The sequence below is a fragment of the Carassius gibelio genome, chromosome B19, assembly GCF_023724105.1.
Source record: "Carassius gibelio isolate Cgi1373 ecotype wild population from Czech Republic chromosome B19, carGib1.2-hapl.c, whole genome shotgun sequence".
Lineage (NCBI taxonomy): Eukaryota > Metazoa > Chordata > Actinopteri > Cypriniformes > Cyprinidae > Carassius > Carassius gibelio.
The window spans coordinates 25,469,947-25,494,989 of record NC_068414.1 but is presented as its reverse complement, the minus strand read 5'-3'; the positions used below and the strand labels follow the sequence as shown (position 1 = coordinate 25,494,989).

Here is a 25,043-nt window from a genome sequence, read left to right as displayed (position 1 = left end):
ACCAGTTCAAAGTTCCTGTTCCCAAGGCCAGTAATAGAAAGCTATACAACACTGATTTTAGAAATACTTCCCTTTTTCGGATTCCATTTGGGTCACCCAGTTGAATTCTAATCCAATTTCATTGGCCGTTTTCAACTTCTACAAACAACAACAGTGTTTGTTATTCTATATCAGCATTTTTAGGCATTTCAATTACTGAAGCACTGAAAGAAAGATGGGGAGGATGAATGTAAGATGATTAAGTGGCAATAACTACATTGATCGTCAAGTTCCAAGGATTATAGAGCAGCATTATTGCATGTGCCATCTGTTCATGTGATCATCAGTGTGTAACTGAACGTGTACTCATGTAGATAACATATGGATGTAAACAGATTGGAAGTACTGAAAAGAGTCAAGCTTTGATTTGATAAGACCTTAAAAAAGAAATGTGTCTTTTAAATAGCACCAGTTTTCTATAGGTGAAGATCATAAATATGTTTATATACATTTCCCCCCACAGTTCTCTCCATCACTTATGGTCTTTTAAACCCCCTCACCATCAACCCACACTCTTGGACAGTCCCATTCTATCTATAAGCTGATTGGCTTACACAGCCTAAGATTGCCAGGATACCGGTCTCTTTAGCTCATTAGTCTATGTGCATGACATTATGGGAGATGGGTCTGTCTGAAGTCTTTCATAATGGTCCATCTGCTAGCCTAGTCCACTTTCTAGTCATCCTCTCACCTGTCTAGACACATACAGCAAACCCCCCCCCCCCCCAAAAAAAATGTGATTTCTTTCTTTCTGCTTTGATTATCATAATTTAAAGACCAAATTGCCCAAAATATAAATATCTAAAGATGTAAATGCATGTGTATTTCAAATAAAAAAAGAAAAAAAGAAAAACTGATACAAAAAGGGCGAAAACCAGTCAGTATCTGGTGTGATGCAGTGCAGCACATCTCCTTCGGATAGAGTTGATCAGGTTGTTGATTGTGGCCTGTGGAATGTTAGTCCTCTCCTCTTCAATGGCTGTGCAAAGTGTCTGGATATTGGCAGGAACTGGAACACGCTGTCGTATACGCCGACCAGAGCATCCCAAACATGCTCAATCGGTGACATATCTGGTGAGTATGCTGGCCATGAAAGAACTGGGATGTTTTCAGCTTCCAGGAATTGTGTACAGATCCTTGGAACATGGGGCCATGTATTATCATGCTGCAACATGAGGTGATGGTTGTGGATGAATGGCACAACAATGGGCCTCAGGATCTCGTCACCATATCTCTGTGCATTCAAAATGCCGTCAATAAAATGCACCTGTGTTCATTGTCCCTAACATATGCATGCCCATACCATAAACCCACCACCACCATGGGCCACTGGATCCACAACATTGAGATCAGCAAACCGCTCTCCCACATGATGTCATACACGCCGTCTGCCATCTGCCCTGTACAGTGAAAACCGGGATTCATCTGTGAACAGAACAACTCTCCAAAGTGCTAGACACCATTGAATGTGAGCATTCACCCACTTAAGTTGGTTATTATGATGAATTTCAGTCAGGTCGAGACCCCGATGAGGACGACGAGCATGCACATGAGCTTCCCTGAGATGGTTTCTGACCGTTTGTGCAGAAATTCTTTGGTTATGCAAACTGATTTTTGCAGCAGCTGTCCGGGTGGCTGGTATAAGATGATCTTGGGGGTGAAGATGGTGGATGTGAAGGTCCTTGGCTGGTACGTGGTGTGTGGTTGCGAGATTGGTTGGATGTACTGCCAAATTCTCTGAAACACCATTGGAGATGGCTGATGAACATTCAATTCACGGGCAACAGCTCTGGGTGGACATTCCTGCAGTCAGCATGCCAGTTGCACACTGTTAGCTTTCACCCCCCAGCTCTTAAATAAAAAATAACATGCATTTAGTATGATCTCTCTTATTTTTTGAAAATTACTCATATTTTCACAGATTCTGCAAAGGGTGCCCAAACTTTTGAGCCCCACTGTGTGTGTGTGTGTGTGTGTATATATATATATATATATATATATATATATATATATATATATATATATATATACACAATTTCAAATCTCCCCATAACCAATATTCAATAAGAACATTGGTTTTGGTTACCTCTTACTACTTCTGAGCTTAAAAATAAATGAACCAATTTCTTAAAATGCTTTTGTCAAACTACATTTCATGAATGAGGTCCTCAAACCACGTTTTATAGAAACTAAAGTTTAAATGTGAAATTGAATTAAATAACTTGGCCAATGATGAGATTACTCCTTTACTCTACCTTCTTCATGTGCCCTAACAGCTCTTAATTTACAGATGAGAAACCATTCGAGTTAAGATGCTTTTCCCTCTTTCCAATATGCCGTCTCCCATCGGACTCCTTTCCCAGTCACTGAGATTAGGTGGATTAAATGTCTGAAACTCAAAACTGATTTTTCTTCTTTTCTCTGACTCAACGAATCAGCCCATCTTAGCGGTTGCAACATTCAACAACAACAACAAACATTGCGCTGTGCAATCCTTGTTTGCCATATAGGTTTCGTCTGCCTGTTTTGGTGGCTTACTTCATAAAGCCTTAAACAGATTTCACACTGAAACACACTCACCCACTCTTTTAGCTACAATGATAGCAAGGCTGTCAGAACGTGTGAGAACACAGTTTAGAGCGCCATACAAAGAACTTAATTCAATGATTTTTGTTATCTTTCATGATAACTTTCCTGACTAATAGCCTAAACATACTGAAAGTGCTGAGTTGTTGACTGTAGGTGTGCGGATTGACAGAGTGATTTATTATTATGTGGGAGTGGTGAACTTTTATTGAACAGATGACTGGTCTGAGTCATTATCAGAATGCGTGACATCCTTTCCACTGTTTCTTAAAGTGATAGATGACTTCACTTCCTGTGAGGTGAAAGGTAGAAGCAACATAAGACAACAGACAGGCTTCCTGAGGCAAGTGCTTCAAATTAACTAGTTTGACCAGGTTTTAAGGCAGCACTGCACATATAGTTGTGGAGAAGAAAATCCCAAAATGCATTGTAAAGAGCTCAGTGCAAAAATAAATTCAAAATTGCAGATGAGAGATATGTTGATTATAAATAATTAATCAGTAGGTATACTTAAGTGTATTACATATTATTATATTTATATAGTCGTAGAGTGTTATCAGGTTTCTCAGTGGTTAGGATGCTGTTTCACGATGTCATCACATTTACCATTGTTCAGTGAATTTTGTGAGTGAAATGCAATTATTCCAGTAGGAATCCAGGAAATTTGCATGAAGGCGAAAGATGTCCCCACAAAGATTTTGCAGCTTATTCATCTTGTGCAAGTGACAAATTTGTGAGCTGTGCTTCTTATCGGCTATCAATTCACTATTGACAGGTGCTTTTTTTCTGGAAATGTTTCTACGTGTCTTTAAACCTAAGTGTATCATGACCAGATGCATGTCTGTTAGTGAGGAATGCTGTTTTGGGTGACACATTACTTCCTGGGCTGCCCAGAAAGAATGAAGGGCCATAAAAGGGGAAACCACAGAATTGTTTTGCCTTCCAGCAACATCAGATGAGAGAAACTGTCCATACTGACACATACTAGGAAATGTATGCAAAATATTACTGTCAATACTAAACAATGCAAATACAGAAGTCTTAACTCAAACAAAGTGCTATTTTATTAAATTGCTCAACTTTAATATTAGGAAAGTTACATTTCAATCTTGAGAAATATACTTAAATTTGACTATAAAGGGAAACTTTCTAAATGCATACACCTGATCTCAATTGAACGTTGTTTTTAATTAAAACTTAAAACTTGCTGAAAGATGACTTCCTCACTTATTTAATCTACATTAGTCCCGCCCCCTTCTTACAATTAACATTCAGACGTGCTTCCATTCAATCATCAACCAATAGACAAAAGCAAGGCTTCACCTTCATTTTTTTCTTCTTTTTGATAATCCATTTCACTTTGATGTGTGTCACATGACGGAAGAAACGATCTGCCACTACTTCTGTTATTGCAACTTTAAAGACACTGGCTTTACTGGCTTTTTTATTTTTATTTCTAGACACATTGTTTCCAAAAAGTATTAATCAATAAATAGAATGTTTTATTGACATGGGATGTTTTTCCCCCACTCCATTCCTCCATTAGAGGAACACACCTGTTGCCTATTGTTAAAAAGTGAAGTGACATTCAGCCAAGCATGGTGACCCATACTCAGAATTTGTGCTCTGCATTTAACCCATCCGAAATGCACACACACAGAGCAGTGAACACACACACACACACTGTGAACACACACCCAGAGCAGTGGGCAGCCATTTATGCTGCGGCGCCCGGGGAGCAATTGGGGGTTCGATGCCTTGCTCAAGGGCACCTAAGTCATGGTATTGAAGGTGGAGAGAGAACTGCTCATGCACTACCCCCACCCACAATTCCGTCCGGCCTGAGACTAGAACTCACAATCCTTCGATTGGGAGTCCAACCCTCTAACCATTAGGCCACGACTTCCCCACAATATGCTCTCTTAAAATAATATTTTTGGCTGAGAAACAATTAATGTCTAATGAAGGCCTTGAATTTTTTCAAAACATCATTGTAAAAAAAAAAAAAAGAAGTAAAGTTAATGTTAGTAGAGTGAAATATATTACAAAAATAAGAAAGGCATTTCAATAAGATTTTTTTTGGTAAACTTTAACTAAAAATAGTAACAGACACTGATACTAAGAACTCAACAAAAGCATCTGTAGCTGTAATGGTTAAGTTGTACTGAATGTCCCAAGGGCCCTCGTTGGCCTCGCTTTGGCCCTGATAGTCCAGTCCATAATTCAGCCCCAGCCACATTCAAAGCCACTGTAACATAGCCACAATTATACACAACAAATCTAACATTAATCTGTGACTATAGAGTAAATTAATTCTGTATCAGTGCAGCAAGTTACTTGACATTCTTCAGTTAAGCTTATGATCTTCTCGTGTCTGTCCCAATCTTGCCCTTTTCCCATAAATAATTCCCAAACAGTCTATTTCAGAATTCTCATCTATAATATTAACATATGGTAGTGGTCACACATGCATATTACGATCTTGTCTGTGTATGAGAAGTTTGAGTATATTGTGCAATTCCTCTTTTCAGCTGTTGATGAGTTCCAGACAAGCAATTTAAGAGCGAGCACAGGTTGACACGCAAACCATTGATCTACCGTAGGTTACTCAGTTTGGGACTCTCCAGGATTGTTTTCAACCCCAGAGATGTTTGGAAAGCAACAGAGTTCGTGTTACATGTTCGTGTTTCAAATCTCACTCCCCGTCTGGTGCCTTCAGAATCTTCCCATAATGAAGTGACAAAATCAATCCTGCTTCACCCACTCGTCTCAGAATCGAGCTTCCCATCAGAGCAGCTATATGGGTACTATGGGATTCCCCCTTGAATCATATTCCTTAGCAAGCATAGTGTGTTCATTTCTTCGTCTCTGACACTTTGACCCTAGGCTGCCATATGATTTTAGGCCAGAAGATTGGTTACAGCTTGTCTTATCGTTTGCCTTTTGCTGTTTTGCAATAGGTTACCAAGAAGTCAAGACAGTTACAGTAAAACCCTTAATAGAATAATTACACAGAAGGTGTGGTATAATGTTGATTACTACAACATTTTTTAATTGTTTTCTTTTAAAAATCGGTGATGGTGAGGTGCTTATAATGGAAGTGAATGAGGCATATATTTTGAAGGGATTAAAGGAATACCCTTATGAAAAAGAAGTTTATTCAAGTATGCTATTGGTATACTTCTTAAAAAAAAAAAATAGGAAAGTATGCTTTTAGTTTACCTCTCAGAAATGGGCTTTATGTACTCCTCATAAATATACTTAAAAATGACATTTAAGTATACTTATACTTACAAAAAGTCTAAATAGATTTGAGCTATACTCCTAGAATCGGTTTTCATTATTAGAGAGGGCGCTAGTACACATCTTCTGCACAGAATTTCTAAAAAAACACAAGTGAAGAAGAAAAAAGAAATACCAGATTCTAACACACTTAATATGATCATCGGACATGAAACGGCATTAAAACTCTAACGTTATGGAATAAATTGTCACCCAATGAAGAGGTATTATTTACAGTGACGCTTTGGGTGTTGATGGACTCCATCTACGTTTTGATTATCATTCTGATTCCAATTCATAGTCTTTTTTTTTTGTGAAACACATTAAAGTGTTTAAAAAAATGATGCATGAAGCTAAAATAAAATGTTTTAGTTTACAAGCAAATACCCTTTTCTTTCTTTGGATGTTTTGTATGTTCAAATATTAATATAACAAAATATATACAAATTAATACCTAAATAGGGACACACTTTCATATACTAGAAAGTGGGCCAATTTAGTCTCAAAGGAGTATTGAAACACTTACAAGTATACTACTAGAACACTGATATTTGTATACTTGCTATATAAAGTATACTTAAAATATACTTGAACTTTACTTAAGTATACTTAATCAAATAAACGAAGTATACTACTTTTTCATACGGGCAGTACATTCGTCTTTCTGATTAATCCTTCTAGCAGGAAAACTTACATATGGACTCCATTCACTTCCAAAGTAAGTGCATCACTGTTACCCAGATTTTTGCTTTTTTTAAGAAAAGTAAATCAAAAACATATTTAACATATGCCACACATTAATTTGCACTAAACTTGGAATTTTCCCTCTTTTCTGCATTCATGTTGTTACATCTTTACAGATTTAAAAAATCCAACTGCTAAAACAATCTAAGGATGATATTTATCCGATGGCTAAAGCAGAATGTAATTTTCATTATAGGAAATATGTCAAAACAAGCTTATGAGAAGCACACCGGAACCACCTCGGGGGATGTGATTATTTGAGGGTTTGTGTGTGTCATTAAAGGTCTTGTCATAGAGGGATATAAATGGAGAACAGTGACAGCTATCGCACCACAGGCACGTAAAGTGTGACTTAAGTCCACATAAACACGCACAAAGTGTAGGATACCTTTTACACACCTGCTGACAAACATCACTTGCCTTGTAATTAAGTGCCGGACAAAACATTTTCTCTCTTTCTTTCATGCCTTGCGCTTTCCACACTCTATTTTGTGACGAGACATGCTGTCTGTCAGCATATGCCTGTTTTGACTGAGCTAAACCTGTATTACTGCCGGGAACTCAAATGCGTGTCAACAAAGCTCTATGCACAGAATAGGCTGGGTGTGAGGTTTTTGTGCACGTCAAAATGGTAAGGTAATGATGTACAAATGATTGCTTTTGTACAATTAAAAGTAGTAGATCATCTTCACAATCCCTGGTGACATTAAAGTTACAAAGCCGGAGACCAACATTTCTATGCTTATTTCCCGACTTAAAATACCCTTTTGTTTTTATTCAGTCAATAAGACCACTACACAATAGATAAAGATCACTAAATCACAGTAATGTTTTGTTTATGTTGCACGCCATTCCGAAAATGCACTATTGGCAGTCAGCCATGATGAATTTATTCCACAAACTAAAATCCCCAATAATAGTGGTCTTATAATAATAAAGTTCTTAGTATTGTGATCCAGCACTGATACTGTTCACTCTTAAAAAAATAAAGGTTCTTTATGGGAATCAGTGGTTCAAATGCACAAAAGGTTCTTTTTAGTGACAAAAGGTTTCTCAGGTTATTAAAATGTTCTAATGTTCTTCATATAATAATGGTACTGTGAATAATTGTTCAATGAAAAGCTCTTTTAAGAACCAAAAATGGTTCTTAGATTAAGAACCACAGTTGCATAACTAAAAAAAAATAAAATAAAATAAAACTTTACAAGTGTTAATTAAAATAAATACAAAAAACTAAAACTGAAGTAAACTAAATATTACTATTTGAAAACAACAACAACAAAAAACTAACTTTACCTTGGAAATTAATTGAAATAAAATAAGTTTCAGTTTAAATACTAAAATTACTGCAATAAAAATACAAATAAATGAAAGCTAAAAATGATATAAATAAAAAGCACAAATAAAATGACTTAAACTTAAACTGAAAATAAAATTAAAAGGAAAATATATAAATAAATGTTATTTATAGAAATAAATAATATAAGTCAATACAGGGCCATCCATAAGCTGATGCAACTAGGCCCTATGCCAGTTTGGGACAGCCCTGAGAGTATATAAATAATAATACAATATCATAGTTATTTTGAGACAGCATTTTATACATTATAATAAACAAATGATGTGAAAACCTAATTCATACAACATTTAATCAAAATATTTCAACATTTGCTTGGAAAAACTAATTGGCTAAAATTAAATTTTATCATTATTTAGCACAATGTTTATTCAAATTTTGTAAAGTAAAAGAACTAAATGCGCAATAAAATTAAACATATTTGACAAATAAATCAAAATTCACTCTTCAAAATTAAAAATGTGCATTACTCATTGCTGATCTCTGTACACATTGGAACTTACACAATTTGGCAAAGTGAGCATGATTTTGGCCAATGCTGATAACCTCAAAATAGTCAAATATCTGCTGCCTCCATAAAGTGACCCACTTTATGTTAGATAAAAGACTACTGATATGACTGCCATGACATGTATAGTACATCATTTTATTTAGTCTTACTTTATATTACTAATTTCTTTATGAAAGAACGTTTTTAATTAGTAATGATTTCTAATTAAATGCCTTCAAGAACACTGAGAAAAAATCCTACTAAAACATATCACGACATCGCAGCAAAACACACACTGTAGTGTACTGTGTGAGATTCTAACCAATCAGCTTTGGGTTGACCAATCCAGTCCAATCATTTCCTGCCTGAAAAGCTGCCTTGTTCTGTAGTCAGGAGAGTGAGAGAAAGAGAGAGAGAGAGAGAGAGAGAGAGAGAGAGAGAGAGAAACAGAGAGCCGTGTTTGATTTCACTTTCACTTTTCAGAGCTGACTCACCCGGGCGTGAAACATACGGACAAACACACAAAAATATACACAGAAATACAAAAAACAACAACAACAAAAGACACCCAGCATGGCTTTCACATACCCTGAAGTACGGAGGGACGACAGTAAGGTCAGTGGTACTTTTACTTGGGGTTTTGCACATCTAGTCTTTCATTCATTTGCTTGCACTTCCTGTTTCTTTAAGACACATGGAATGCACAAACAAATAGCGCAGACTAAAAAGCCTTACTGGAACACGGGAGTGAGCTTCTGCCATGTGTCATGAGATTGGAGGTGTTCAGGGGTGTCTGTGTTGATATCTAGTGGTTATGTGTCAGAAGTTGCATATGGTACAGCAGCTGATTACATTATGGTTTCCATGTAGCGCGGGTTTGCCTCGAGGCCTAGTTTAACAGATACGCAACTGCCTGGAAACCGAATGTGTTTTGTTTCTATTTTCTCCCTGTGCAGACATGCCTGCTGCTCCTAACTTTGGTGTTTTGTTACAAAGGTGGATGATTATCATGGAGTAAAGATCTCAGATCCTTACCACTGGCTGGAGGACCCTGACAGTGAGGAGTCTAAGGTGACCCACACATGTGACCCCCTTTTCTATCACAATGGACTTTTTTTTAAGCATTGGTGGGCTTTTCATCATAACAGGGATGGCAGAGGAGTTACAGAAAATGATGGGGAAAAAGAGGGAGGGCTGGTACTGGGAAACAACCAGAGATTATTTAAATGTGGCTCACCCTCAAAATATTTTAAAATGTGCACTTCTCGACAGGCAAACTCTCAATGGCTTCGGTTACGCTTTGACTAAAATGATTACTTTCATGATATCATAAAAGATAACTTGAGGCATTTTTTCTGATGAAACAGGATGGTGACGGATATTACGTATACATGAAATAAGACTCGAGCCCTATTAGGATGGTAATTGTTTCACATGGAGACGTCTGTAAATATAAACTTTCACACTACTCATGTGCTTAGTCACATGATTGTCAGCTATAAACAATATATTTTATTGCTTGGGAAATTTATAAATTCATATTTAATTTAATAATAGTAAAATATATCCTATTCACAGTATTACTGACTTGTACTGTATTATTTGATTACTTAAATATCCCATTTAAAACCAAGAAAACTGACATGCTATATGTGGAAATAAGCAAACTTATGTAAAATTTACATAAGGGAACCATTTGACCTGGCTACTTGTTCGGCTAGTAAAAATAATGGCCCATTTCAAAAGTTTACATTATTTTGTTTTTAGTTAGTTTTCTTCGTCTTAACAGCTCACGCTCACTGTAGTGGAGAGGTGATGTAACATTCTTGTTAACAATTTCCAGCATTTCATTAATAAAAATGTCTACATTACAAATGCACAATGGTTTTTTGCAGTGTTTAAAAAAAATCTAGTGGATTCAGGCGATAATTATATTAACACACAACATTACCTTGGTATGTGTAAAAAAAAAAAAACACTTGGAATTTTACACGGATGGAGGGAGAAAACACCAACATTCTGTAGTAAGACAGCAATAAAACACCAACTAGCCCCTGTAAATATTAAATTGACCTTACATCTCCATGAGAAACAATTACCGTTCCAAAAGTGGTTTCATCGCTTTATGAAGCTGCTTGATCACTGTTGCACTGTTGGCATTTGGTCAACAAAACTTCATTTAAAGATGTCCAAAATGGTTACTCTGTCTCTTTAAAGGTGCACACAGTTTTTCTCCAGTATTAGTTTTAGAAAAAATAAATACAATTAAATTCTGTATAAAGTGTCCCACTCATGGGTGCTGCCCTGCCATGTTGACATCCCATGACTAGCTCATGCAACTGATACTAATGACACAGTCACTCTATTCAGTTCAATTTAATAAACCACCAACAATCCACCAAAAAATAATTAAAACTGAATCCATGAATGTCCATTGTGGATGTATATTATAAAAAATAGAAAAACAGCCAGGTTTGTTTACTACCTTCATGCATCCAGACCAACAGTTGTCAATATAGAGCCCAACAACACTGGTACTACTGAACTGTATTAGGACAAATAAGACACAGCTAAATGTAAGCAAAAATGTATTTCCCATAATCCCACAGAGCAAATTTATAGTATACTTAATTATTCAATGCGGTCAATAAAATTATATTTAATCCCCAATCAGATTTTTCTCAGTACACAAATTCTGTGTTACAAATGCAAATCACATTCAAATAGTCCACAATCTGAGACCAACATTAATGTTAAGGATTCCTAGTCTAAGTCCACTTCAAACAATGTTGCAATAAAAATGCTGTTAGGACCAATTAGATTAACAACCATCTAATACTAGAACTTTGGCAGCTGCTATTTGCACTAAGTGTAAATAGCATATTTTCTTAGTGATAGATGCTATTTACACTAAATGCAAACAGCTATAGATTCTATTTACATTATGTTAAAACTTTGCTAATTATTGCAAATAGTGGCAATTATCTGCACCTCAGTGTTGTAGTACATTGTAAAACAGTATACAGTATTGAGTGTAAACTGTAATTTTAATTCAAATGAATGCCATCTTATTGGAACAATAAAACCCTCCCTACACCTATCATAACCCTACCCAATACTTTATATTCAACTTTTTGATTATATTGTTCATTTTCATTAAAAAATAATTGAGTTTCTGATGTGATTTGAAACAGGAGAAAAAAAGTTTGCCAAAAGGCAGATTCTAACCCAGGTTGATCGCGTCAAAATAAATATGTCATACGTTTTACCATCTGCACCACTAGAACTGACGATTATCAGTTGTCTTTCGTAGAGTTGACTAGCCGAATCACACATTGGTGGGCGGAGTTAGTATAAATAGCTTCAGCCATACAAGCCGGGCTATTCACACTTAGTGTAAATAGACACCCCGATCATTTTTGGTTCACCAGCATTTCTGCATTACAATAAATTACAGCAGGGTTTTTTTCAGTTAATGAAAAGCTAATAAATAATTAAATCTTAAAAATTTTAAATGAACATAAATAATAAAACAAATCAAAACACCTGCTAAAACAATATTTAATAATAAAAAAAAATGATGTATATGTTTTGGCCATGTGACCATTAACTGACATCAGAGAACTATGAATATGCAAATGTTTTATTACCTCAAATGGATATTTAAGTAAATAATGGGGTTTGTCTGCCAATGAAAGTCCTTGCAAAATCCTTTCACTGTGGTTCTGCTGTCCCACGGACATCATCTGACAGGCTGACTGACAAGACAGTTACAAGCTTTCATGCACTAAAGCGTCTATCTCTTTCTTATCAGACAAGGTAATCACTACATACCACCATTTACGCTGTATTTTTAGGCTTACCCTGTTTTGTTTCCTGGGTTCCACCCATGGCCCACATTACCGGAACAAAGAAATGTGTAGAAAAATTGACATGTAAACAAGTTCTCTGTGTGCATGACAACGACCATTTTAACAGTCTCTTGCCCTGCAGATGTTTGTTGAAGAGCAGAATAAGTTGACCATGCCATTCCTGGAGCAATGTGCGGTCAAACAACAGTTTCACCAGCGCCTCACAGAGCTCTACAACTACCCCAAATATAGCTGTCCTTACAAGAGAGGAAAGAGGTAGAGAACAGACCAACAGACAGCACCAAACAGCCCGGGACCACCGCACAGAACACAACCGTTTCACATTAGCAAGCATTTTTCACGTTCAAAATAAATAAGTACATAAAATGTCACCTTGTTTAATGCATATACCATCATAAACTTAAATTAATACAATTAATCAATATTCTATTATAGGTATTTCTATTTCCACAATGAGGGTCTGCAGAACCAGGATGTGCTCTATGTGCAGGAGTCTTTAAACAGTCCTGCTTCGGTGTTCTTTGACCCAAACACTCTCTCAGAGGACGGAACTGTGGCTCTCAAAAGTGAGTCTGATTGGTTGGTTGATTCAAAATATATTTACACCCACCTGTAAAGTGTTTACTGTACAACAACGTCCTAGTTTTTCCTTTTCACTCTCTCCTGGCCTCTTCTCCTTTATCCTTTCTTTACATGTCCTGACACGTTTCATTCCTGTTTAAAAAAGAGACAAGATATCCATAGACAGACCACAAAAAATATATAAACATACATTTGGGGCTTAATGATAATAAATGAGTGCATAATAACAACACAATTATAACTACTTAAAATGAAAGAATGTTAGAACATTATCGAATGAAAGGACTCTCTACCCCTAAACCTACCTATCACAGAAAAACATTTTTAGATTAAAAAACAAAACAAAACTCAAAATCCATGCTCCTGTTCTAATACCTATGTCATAATACACATTTGTGCACTCATAAACCATATAAACCTGCACAAACACATCACAGCCTGACTGTATATCTCTTGAGTTATGCATTTTTCTCCTTTCTAATTTAAGTGTCTAATTTTACAGTAGCTTTCTGGCTATGTAGGCCTTTCTCTGCAAATGTTTTTAAACAAGATTATTTGCATATATTGGAAACCAGACTACTTTCCCTTTTCATTCTTTTCCTGGAGTGGCTGTTATAATAGTTTATTGATGTCTTTGTTGAACAGGTTTGGAGATCAGCTTTAGCCCTGAGGGACTGTGTGTCCTTCAGTAAAATACAGAGCTGGGATTTTTAAAGTTATGTATATCCGCAATGCCTAAAGGCAGATTCATATATGACTCCCTTTTATGGAACTGCACATTCACACAGGCGATAATTGGTTTTCCTTTAATTAGTGCCTGTAAATGTAATGCTGATAAAATTTTGATAGCTGAGGAATACCCGCAGCTTTATTACTGTTAACCCGACAGCACATCTGCCAAGAATCCGTCACATCACTGTATTTTACAGCTTTGTCCTTCCTTGTTTTTTTGTCTTTCATCACTTTGTTTTCTTTCTATCTGACTTTTTCCGTTTTTTTTTTTTTACACATCCTCTATCAAACAGCTCTCTGTTTTGTGTTGATATTTGCGATTTAGAGAGCATTAGCTTCAATCGCACCATTGAAGTTAACAATTTTGCACTTAAATTAGCAAATCTGGATTTCATCACAGCTTGTTGAAGATTTTCACGTCTGTTTGCTTCTTGTTGATGTACAGTGGGTCGCCTGTCAGAAGAATGTGAGTATTTTGCATATGGCCTGAGCAGCGCAGGCTCTGATTGGGTGACTGTACACTTCCTGAAGGCTGATGACCTCACCAAACTGCCAGACGTTCTGGAGAGGGTGAAGTTCAGCTGTTTGGCATGGACCCATGATGCCAAAGGCATCTTCTACAACTGCTACCCTCGACAGGACGGCAAAGCTGATGGTATGTGCACATCAACTGCAAATTACACTACTTTCCTTCTTCGCTGACATAACTTAAGCTATTTAGCCATACAGGCATTGCTTTAAGAAGTCTGTATTCGGTCTGCTTCCAGTGTGATATAGGCAAAGTGCCCTGTAAAATAGGTTCTGAATGATAATTCTTGTTGACTTTCAGTGATTTACTTGTGTTATTTCCTTTCTAGGCACAGAGACCACAACAAACCTAAACCAGAAGCTTTACTACCATGTTATTGGAACCAGCCAATCAGAAGACATCCTGGTGGCAGAATTTCCTGACAACCCGAAATGGCACAGTAGCCTTACTGTAAGAGAACACCAAATTTATACAATACCCACTTTATGGGAAGATAACCTTATGCAACTTACTCTCATGATTCAGACAATGTGATGAAACATTTATAAAGAATTTGACAAAATTACCTACCCTAAAATTAATTGTTCTCCTTTTTTGTGTGTGGTTTCTCTTTTTCTTACACAATCTTCCACCGTTTCTCCTTTTCTCCTCGTCTGTCCAGGTCTCTGATGATGGCAGGTATGCAGTGCTGTCCATCACTGAGGGTTGTGAGCCAGTCAACCGTCTGTGGTACTGCGACCTGCAGCAGCTGCCCAATGGCATCACAGGTATGTGTGGCAAACTACAATGAAATTAATAATAATAATAATAATAAATGAATTAAAATACCCCGAAAGGACTTAAAGGACCACTATATTATATTATATTATATTATATTATATTATATTATATTATATTATATTATATTATATTATATTATAAATGTATGTAAGACAGGGTCTGTAAGATGTAAATAAGTTTTTCTTGTTCAGCAAGGCTGCACAGTAATATTACCAATAATAAAAGCAGTAATAATGTGTAATATTATTACAATAAAAAAACTTTTTCTTTTTAAATATATTTTACAATGTAATTTATTCTTGTGATCAAAGCTGTGTTTACAGCATCATTCCTCCTTTCTTCTGTCACATGATCCTTCAGAAATAATTCTAATATACTGATTCAGTGCTGAAGAAATCTTTCTTATTATTATCAATCATGAAAACAGTTGTGCTGCCTAATATTGTAATATTGTAAGCCATTACACATTTTTTCAAGATTTTTTTGACGAATAGAAGTTAATTTATTTGAAATAGAAATGTTTTGTAACAATGCAGGTCTTAACTGACACTTTCGATCAATTCAGTGCATACTTGCTGAATAAAAGCATTCATTTGATAGTAATGTTCTTCAAGGTTTGCTGCCGTGGGTGAAGCTGGTTGACACATTTGAAGCGCAGTACACATACATCACCAACGAAGGCACCGTCTTCACATTACGCACCAATCTGGATGCTCCTCGTTACCGCCTCATCACCATAGACCTGCAGAAACCAGAGCAGACACACTGGAAAACCCTCATCCCCCAACACCAGAAAGACGTTCTTGGTAAGGGAACGTTATACTCTACTTGTCAACAAAAGAAAAGTTTCTCTGTGGTTTTCCACCAAATATAACTACTCCATGGTTTAAGTCTGAAAGCAAAGGGGAAAAAACAACAACTAGAAGTATCAGTACTGCAATTGTACTGTTCTCATAAATAATAACAACAACAATAAATAATAATTAGAGTTGTTATTATGATGAAATACTTTACTGATTTGTTTAATTTTATAATTTGATCAAATCATACTGCTACTAAATAATTATTATATTTAATATTTATTATTATTATATTAATTAATAACAACAACAACAATTGTGAAAACGTATTTCGCCAAATTGTATTGCCTGTTTCTTTTTTTTTTTTTTTTTAGTTTTTTTTTTTTATGAAATAATACACATACTTAATGGCTGGTATAAAATATTTATGGCCAGTCAATCTTCTCAAGTCACTAGCTGCTGGCAGGTCTGGCAAAATGTTAGCTTGAGACACTGGACACACACTTTAAACAAAGGCAAAAACATGTATTACTCCAGAATTATGTGTTTTTACAGTTAAAACACATGAAACTACCTTATATATAGCTGAAACTACCAAACGAAACCACTGCCAGGAAACACACACACATTTGTGTAATTGGACCTTTGTCTCATAGCTACAGAGACAACTAGCCCTGGTTACCCCTCCATTTTCCCTGTAGAATGTTTCAGTTTAAACGTTTTGGAAACAGAGTAAGCTCATATTTTCTTGGTATTCACAGTAGTCAACATCTGTGGGTGAAACTATCACAAGCCTCCACACACACACACAGAGACACACACACACTTCCTCTTCCCCCACACTATCATTAACTCATTTCCAATAAAAACAAAGAGAACTGCAGCCTGATGGTGTTTATATCTTGTCTGCAGGCTTCGTGGAGTGTGTGAACCAGCGCCATCTGCTGGTGAATTATGTGCATGACGTGAAAGACATCTTACAGCTGTACGAGCTGCAGTCAGGGAAACTGATCAGAGACCTGCCGCTAGATGTGGGCACTGTAGTCGGCCTCAGCTGCAAGAAGAAGCACCCTGACTTCTTCTACAAGTTCACTTCATTTACTACACCAGGTAAACACACTTAAATCATCAAATCATGCGTGACATTTATGCCAAAAGACACTACATAACCTCAAGTATAAGGACACCCCAGTATGTGCATTTGCTTTGGCAGTAAAAGGGAGATCACATAGATTTCCAGACCATGAACAGTGTTTTTATTCTTCGTATCGTAGGCATAATCTACCACTGTGACCTGAGTCAACCCGACCCAGAGCCCACGATCTTCAGGCAGGTGGAAGTAAAGGGCATCAACCCGAGTGACTACCAGACAACTCAGGTCAGGATGCAGTCGGTCGAAGTAAACAAATGAATCACAGGCCACAGGAAGTTTCAGTATTACAAATATATGTGTACACTAATGATAAATATAAATATGGAATAATTAAATGTTTTAATGCTGTTGAAAAGAAGTCTCTTATACTTCATTACTCCAGTCTTCAGAGCCACATTATGCTTCAGAAATCATTTTAATATGCTGATGTGGTGCTTTAAAAACATTTGTATTATTATTGTCAGCATTGAAAACAGTTTTACCTGGCTTCATATAATATTTAATATTATATCTAATAATTTTGTGGAAATTTTCTATTAATAAAAAAATGTGTTTATGACAAAAATATTAAGATGTTTACAGTATGGATGATATTAAGAATAGGAATGACTGCTAAAAATTAAATGACTTTTTTTTAAAGATATATTCAAATAGAAAACAATTCATTTAAATCGCATTAATTTCACAATATTAAAGTCTTCACTGAAATTTTTACTAAATGTATGGAGTCACGGTGAGAATAAGACAAATATTAACTTAAAAAAGTAGTTTTGACTGTAATAATACACCTTAAGTGTTGTGTTTTTCATTCATAACAGGTGTTTTACCCCAGTAAAGATGGCACAAAGATCCCGATGTTCCTGGTACATGCACGTGGCATAGAAAGAGACGGCTCTCATCCAATATTTCTGTATGGTTATGGAGGATTTGAGAACTCAATTCAGCCATATTACAAGTCAGTATAAGCTCTCTGTTTGTGTTTGACTAAAGATCGGTAAATGGAATTGGATGGAAAAGGAAGAGAGTATGTGAAATATGAATATCCCTAACTATTAACCAATTATTTCTCCATGGGTATGTGCAGTACTGCATACCTGCTCTTTATTAGACACCTGGGTGGGATCCTGGCTGTAGCTAACATCAGAGGAGGAGGAGAGTATGGCCAAACTTGGCACAAAGGTATCCTCACTTCACTCACGGTCGCTCAGATGTGTTTCCTTTTGAAAGATAAATGAAGAATGAATTCAGAGCAACTCTAATTAGTCAACATTTTTAACACTACTCCGACTTGAAAAGTGGTAAAGAAGGCCTGGTCCGAAACTCGCAGAAGGTCGCTGACTACTTTGCATAAAAGTGAAGTTAATGCCGGTGAAGTATCTGTTTGAGTCACTAGTCTGACGATCACTGCCCACAGGATTATGTGTTTCAAAAGCAAAGTTTCTTTATAGGGTTGAGATAGAAACTAATTGTTTGGAACCAAAAAAACTAATAGTTCATTTAGCTAATTTAGTTTCATGACCCCTCTTTAGTATCCATCCCGTCTGTTTTTAACACTAAACTAACACAAATATTTGAACAAACTGACAGTTATGTTATGCATTAAAAAAGTGAAACCAGCATAGTGTTAACCTGTTTAATCCAGTATTGTAACTTATTTGTATCATTTTAATTTTTTTATTTAGTGCAAAATCTTGTCATTGCAATATTTTAGTGCAGCTTTCACTAACAGCTGCAATTGGATTTAATATGTATACCTAAATTCACTGTTATCCCACAATTGTGACCAACAATATTTTTACTTATTCTATGACAACACTCAGTAATTGTGAATTCATATAGACACCTTAAGGATAAGTTGGACCAAAAATCTTTGTCATATCTTTATGTTAACTTCACTAGGCTTTTGTTTTGGAGCTTTGATGCAGTCATCATCTTCTCATGGTGTAAACAGGAATTAAACTGCTATGGTATTTTGCACTACAATTTGCACTAATCATGTGAAACTGCACATTTTGTGCAACTCCTTCATTTTTTCCATATTTGCAGGAAATGCACTCAAACATCAGTCAGTAAGATATTTAGAGCTTTATAAATGAAAATCTTCTTTATAGTCACAGTTGTTACTGGTATTAATAATAATGATAATAATAATAATAATAATAATGTTTTCTAGTTCTTGTATAATTATTGCACTTGCAGTCATTATGAATAAATAATAATAATAATTATTATTATTATAACTTACCATGCCACAGGACAATACAACTGAATTGCAACAGCAAAAAATTGCTGTTTTTTTTTTTTTCTGAAAACTTTCAGAAAAAATGGTGACCAGTTACAGTACCTAAACTTTTTAGCGAGTGGTTATTTTGTATATATTTAGAAATATGCTGCTTTTTATTAAGATGATAAATGTGGTTATAATAAATGTGGAAATAATAATGACTTTGGACGTTTTAGTCCAAAGATCCAATAAACTTTTTTCAAACATAATTTCCCTCTCCTAAAAATTAAAAACTAAATTGTTACAGTAGTTTAACCACATTCAAATATTGCAAACCTTTTCTGTTTTAAGTTTAAAGGTAATGCAAGTAATGTACTTTGCAACACATAAAAAATTATGCAACATGAAATATTATTTGAATAGTATCTTTTTTTTTCTTTTTTTTTACATATTGCCAAATGACTTATGTTACCCCTTACATGAGTAAAGTGTGACATTTTTTTGAGAAGTAATTTCTCCATGGCTGTATCTTACATAAACATGTAGTATATAGGATAAATTGAATTAAAACCAAAGGAGCCAATACCTCTTCCCCCTTGACTTCAATACAAGTGGCACAGTTTACCTCACTCCCTCTACCATGTGTTGCTTCAAACTGTACGTTTTTAAGAAGATTTCTGATTTCAGCTGGCACTCTTGGGAACAAGCAGAACTGCTTTGATGACTTCCAGTGTGCTGCTGAGTACCTGATCCAGGAGGGATACACCACAGCCAGCCAAATCGCCATCAACGGAGCTTCCAACGGCGGCCTGCTCGTGGGTGAGTTTCTTGGCGAGCGGTCTGAGGAAGTCAGACAGACAAGATCACTTCCAGCTAATGAAGAACACAACCAGTAAGACCCGACAGTCTTAGCACACATACGCCTTCGCACATGGTAAAATTAGGGTGGTGCTGTAATGGAAACTTATGGACGTGCAGCTGTGTGGCTTTAATGATGTGCACAATGTGTGCCGTTACTCACAGCTAGCTCATCTGTTGAGTAAACATGACATTGGCATTCACACATGTCGCACACACACCAGCATCTGCGAGAGGCGAAGAAGCACTCGCTCCTCAGTCAAAGACTTTGTCACTCTCATTAAACAGCACGTTTAGTAGGAGATGCAGTCGTTAGACAGGCGACACTCGCCAGCTGCCAGTGCAAATACAGTTTCAATATCTGTCTTATTCATAGGAGAGACAGGATTGAGTCAGTGCAGTCATTGAGTATATGCAGGATTGTGCAGAATTCATGTGTGGTTGATCGTGGGAGGCACATGGTATTTGTTGAAATATTTTTTACAGATTTTTCTTAGAACTGAACACGTCATTCAAAAGGTTCTACACATTTCCAGCCTGCTGTGTTCATTCAGCAAAGATGATTTTAATTTTGCTTTAAAGTGCAACTGTGGATACTATCTATACCTTAAATGGAGGAAGAAATATTTATGAAATTTGAACAATCATATATTTGTATGTACAGTATATATGTATGTATGTTCATACAGTCAAACCAAAAATCATTCAAACACCAAATATAATTTTTGATAGATTTTTTTTCAGCAGTGGGCGCAGGACACTGTAGATCATAAATGTAAATGAGGATAGCAAATTAAAGTGAACTATGACACATTCTACACAAGAATTCTTAATACAGGGGACTAGCAGTAAAATTTGAGATAAAAAATAAAATAAAAGTCTTTTTTCTTTAAATGCTAATGTGAACTTTTTACACCTCAGACTGAACAAAATTGAGCTATCAAAGTTATCTGACATTATCAAGATATTTTATTACCATTTTCTAAACTATAGTGAATAAACTGTGATACACTATAATGTGAGATATATTAAAGGTATCTGGATGAATTTTGACCACACACACACACACACAGTAATTCAAATAAATTAATTCCATATTTAAGAAAATGTTAATAAAATAATATTAATAAATTATTAATAAGGAATTAAATATAGAAAAATGATACATGACCCAGACCCTTTTTCTTAACTTTCACCTCAAGTATTCAAAACATAGAAAGAAAGAAAGAAAATGAATGAATGAATGAATAATAATAACACTAATATGATTAAAAATAATAATAAGGCAAAAAAAAATCCTTTGTTTTGTTACACAGCAGAACAATATGTAGAAAAACAAAACAAAAACAACAAAAAACTAAACACCTTGGCATTCAGGGCATTCACGAATATCATAGTTGTATTCAGCTCAGCTTACCACATTTGACCATGTTTTTCATTCAGCAAAAATATAATACATTTCCCCCCCTGAAATTCTGAGCCAAAAAATCAGTAGGCTCCATCTGCACCTGGTTGTGGGTTACTAGTGTGTGGATGTGTGGGTGTGAGGTAACAATCAGAACAAGATAAAGGTGTGTAGGCGGTGCACCGGTTTGAAAACTTTGGCCGTGAATAAATTACTAAGCATTTGAAAAAAAAAGCTTCTTTATGCTGAGTGTGCCAGCTAGGTTAGTATGTCTGTGTTGATCCCTGTGTTTAGTCACAGTTGCCTATAAGAATGGGAGGTGTGTCAAATCAGGCTGTTCTATCTGAGTAATCCAAAGCATTTTTAGGCCCACTCATTTAAGTACAGGTGTGTGAGTCAGTGCGTCTGGTAAATGTAGACTGTGTATGGCCATTGCATTCAATTGGAGAAGAGTGATCTGTGTGTTTTTTTTTTTTCAGGGGCATGTGTAAACCAACGGCCCGAGCTGTTCGGCTGTGCAGTAGCTGAGGTTGGGGTCATGGACATGCTCAAGTTCCACAAATTCACCATCGGTCACGCCTGGACCACTGACTACGGCTGTGCTGATGATCCCGAACAGTTCAAGTGGCTCATCAAGTATGGATTCCTGTTTTCTACTGGTCAAAGTTTGCAATAATTAACATTATTATTATTTTTAATAGAAGCCTCTTATGCTCACCAAGGCTGCATTTATTTGTTCTAATTTTCAGCAGAAATATTATTTTATGAAATATTATTACAATTTAAAATACAATTATTTTTAGCTATTTCTTCAGTCTTCAGTGTCCCACGATCCTTCAGAAATCATTCTAATATACTGATTTGGTACTAATTTATTATTAGTGCTTAATGGTTATTATTATTATCATAAATGTTGAAAACTGTTTGTTTTTGCAGTATAATTTTATGCAAACTGTGATATTTTTTGTCTGGGTCTGGGCACAGCATTTAAAATATTAAGCTTTAAAATCTTTCCTCAACATACCATATAGAAAACAATAAGATCAACATTGATAATAATAAGAAATGGTTCTTTAGCACCAAATCGGCATACTAGAATGATTTCTGAAGGACCATGTGACTATGAAGACTTAAGTAATGGCTGGTGAAAAAACAGCTTTGCCATCACAGGAATAAAATACATTTTAAAATGCATTCAAATGCAGCCTTGGTGAAACTTCAAGAACATATAGATTTACCTTTTCCTCCACAGGTACTCTCCTCTCCATAACCTTCCTCAGACCCCTCGAGATGGGACCCCTTACCCCGCGATGCTACTGCTGACGGCTGATCATGATGACCGTGTGGTTCCCCTGCACACTCTGAAGTACGTGGCCACTCTCCAGCATGGCGTGGGCCGCAGCCCCGGGCAGACCCAGCCGCTGCTGGTCAGAGTGGACACACGCAGTGGACATGGAGCCGGGAAACCCACCGCTAAAGCCATCCTGGAGGACACACACATCTTCTCCTTTATTGCTCAGACACTGAACCTCAGATGGAGGGAATGAGAGAGAAAGAGAGAGAGATGCAGTAAACAGAATTAACAATGTAAGGAAAAGAGCACAAATAAACTAGTGATTTGTAAAGATGTTTGGCTGTCTTTATGCATGGACTGAGAAGAGAAGGGCATTTGGGCAGTAAGTAAATGGAGATATAAAACATGGAAGCTACTTAACTGATTTTTTTGTAGCAACTTGATTTTTAGTTTTGTTTTAGCACAGCAATGATCTTTTTTTTTTCAATCAAAATAAACAACTGATTGATTTTCTGATCGATCGATTCATTTTTGAATTACAGCTGTTCGATGTTGTGCAATGCTTCAAATATACACTAAGGGGCAGTAAAGGGCTACAACAGCCCCTCCACTGCACACACAGTGAAGTGAAGTGAAGTGAAGTGACGTGACATGACATTCAGCCAAGTATGGTGACCCATACTCAGAATTTGTGCTCTGCATTTAACCCATCCGACATGCACACACACAGAGCAGTGAACACACACACACACTGTGAGCACACACCCGGAGCAGTGGGCAGCCATTTATGCTGCGGCGCCCGGGGAGCAGTTGGGGGTTCGATGCCTTGCTCAAGGGCACCTAAGTCATGGTATTGAAGGTGGAGAGAGAACTGTACATGCACTACCCCCACCCACAATTCCGTCCGGCCGAGACTAGAACTCACAACCCTTCGATTGGGAGTCCAACCCTCTAACCATTAGGCCAAGGACCACAGGGAACTGTAACAGGCCGGCCTCCTTAAGACAGATAACCATTGTTTAAACTATAGTAAAACTGCTGTAATCACAACTGTAGAGACAATTTGTGGCAGAAATTACAAATTAATCATTTTTATAACCAGTTATGATTATGATTTCGCTTTATTATTTATATGTAACTATAAACTATACTTACTGTTGTAAAAACTATGTTAAATATGTAGTATTCAATACAAATACCACAAAATTATGTGTGGTTGTAGTACACCATGTTGATAATATAATTTAATTATATAATAATGTGATACGCCATGGTTAAATTGTGGTTACTGACAAAACAAAAACAAAACGGTTGTACACACACATACACACACACACACACACACACATATGTATATATATATATATATATATAGGGGTTGGTTGTTCTGAAAATATCAAAGATAGTAATTGGTCACTTTCTGGTTGTCAAATGTTAACCAGTGGTTAAACCTGTGTGAACTTGAGCAATTACTTCATTTTGTCTTAAAATGAGCTTGATGCCTATCGATTAAAAGTAATTGCAGAAATAGCTCAGTAAAGTGAAGTTATCTCTGACCTCTGTAATTACTGCAGGAAATATCACAGACAGTTGAAGCTGTAGTCTGTCATTAGCAGAGCTGACCTGTGATCAGTTCAGATTTGTCCCTCTGGATCTGCTGTTTATAGTGGCAATTAAAAAAAAAAAGGCTGGAGAGAAAATACAGGGGAATGCAGAAAACACTTCACATTGCATTGTTCATATTGTACATTAACATAATTACAATAGCGATAACAGTGTGTAATTATAGACCGTTCCATAACATAATTACACACTAAGTGCATGTTATTCATTACTAGTGCACAGTGCTTTTGTAACTACACTGGATAGGCTACTTGGATACTGTAGTGTAAAGCCTGACCTAGTTGGAGACCCGAAATGAGGACATGAAAAGAAATTGAAAATCAAAAGCGGGAACTACTTGTGTTCAACTGTGGTCACAGAAAGTTTAATCTGGGCTTGGCCAAAACCTGAGAATTAATCAGATGAAGCGTGACAGGCTTTCAACGGAGCGGAGAACTTGAACTGTGCACCTCAGACGTGATGATTCAAACAGTGAGCGGTTTTTTCTTTCTTTCCTATATGCCTATGCATAACAGCAGCATTGCGAGTGTTATGCCGCTTTTACACAAAAGTTTAATGAACAAGAAATGTTAATGTTAAAAAAAATTACATTTTAGAATACCAATATAGCTTTTGTCTACTTTCAATCGACGTCACTCGAGAAGTACCTGCGCCAATCAAAGCGCCGAGCCAATCGATTCAATGATTCAAATA

General features: G+C 36.2%; 1 protein-coding gene across 1 annotated transcript; it reads left to right on the top strand.

Annotated features, from left to right (window-relative positions):
- Positions 1 to 8,940: 8,940 nt before the first annotated feature.
- LOC127979332 (prolyl endopeptidase) lies at positions 8,941 to 23,243 on the top strand. Its single transcript, XM_052584703.1, has 15 exons — positions 8,941 to 9,113; positions 9,495 to 9,569; positions 12,492 to 12,625; positions 12,806 to 12,936; positions 14,130 to 14,339; positions 14,542 to 14,663; positions 14,875 to 14,980; positions 15,608 to 15,799; positions 16,706 to 16,903; positions 17,068 to 17,171; positions 17,765 to 17,901; positions 18,031 to 18,125; positions 19,858 to 19,989; positions 21,913 to 22,069; positions 22,686 to 23,243. The coding sequence occupies exons 1-15, from the start codon at positions 9,072 to 9,074 to the stop codon at positions 22,978 to 22,980; spliced, it is 2,130 nt and encodes a 709-aa protein (XP_052440663.1). The 5' UTR covers positions 8,941 to 9,071; the 3' UTR covers positions 22,981 to 23,243.
- The last annotated feature ends 1,800 nt before the right edge of the window (positions 23,244 to 25,043 follow it).

What these genes read in the sequence shown, in the direction of transcription:
- LOC127979332 (XM_052584703.1), top strand. Translation starts at nt 9,072, where the DNA reads ATGGCTTTCACATACCCTGAAGTACGGAGGGACGACAGTAAG. An exon ending in TACGGAGGGACGACAGTAAG is followed by an intron (nt 9,114 to 9,494) that starts GTCAGTGGTACT and finishes TTTGTTACAAAG; the next exon opens with GTGGATGATTATCATGGAGT. An exon ending in CACTTCATTTACTACACCAG is followed by an intron (nt 16,904 to 17,067) that starts GTAAACACACTT and finishes TTCGTATCGTAG; the next exon opens with GCATAATCTACCACTGTGAC.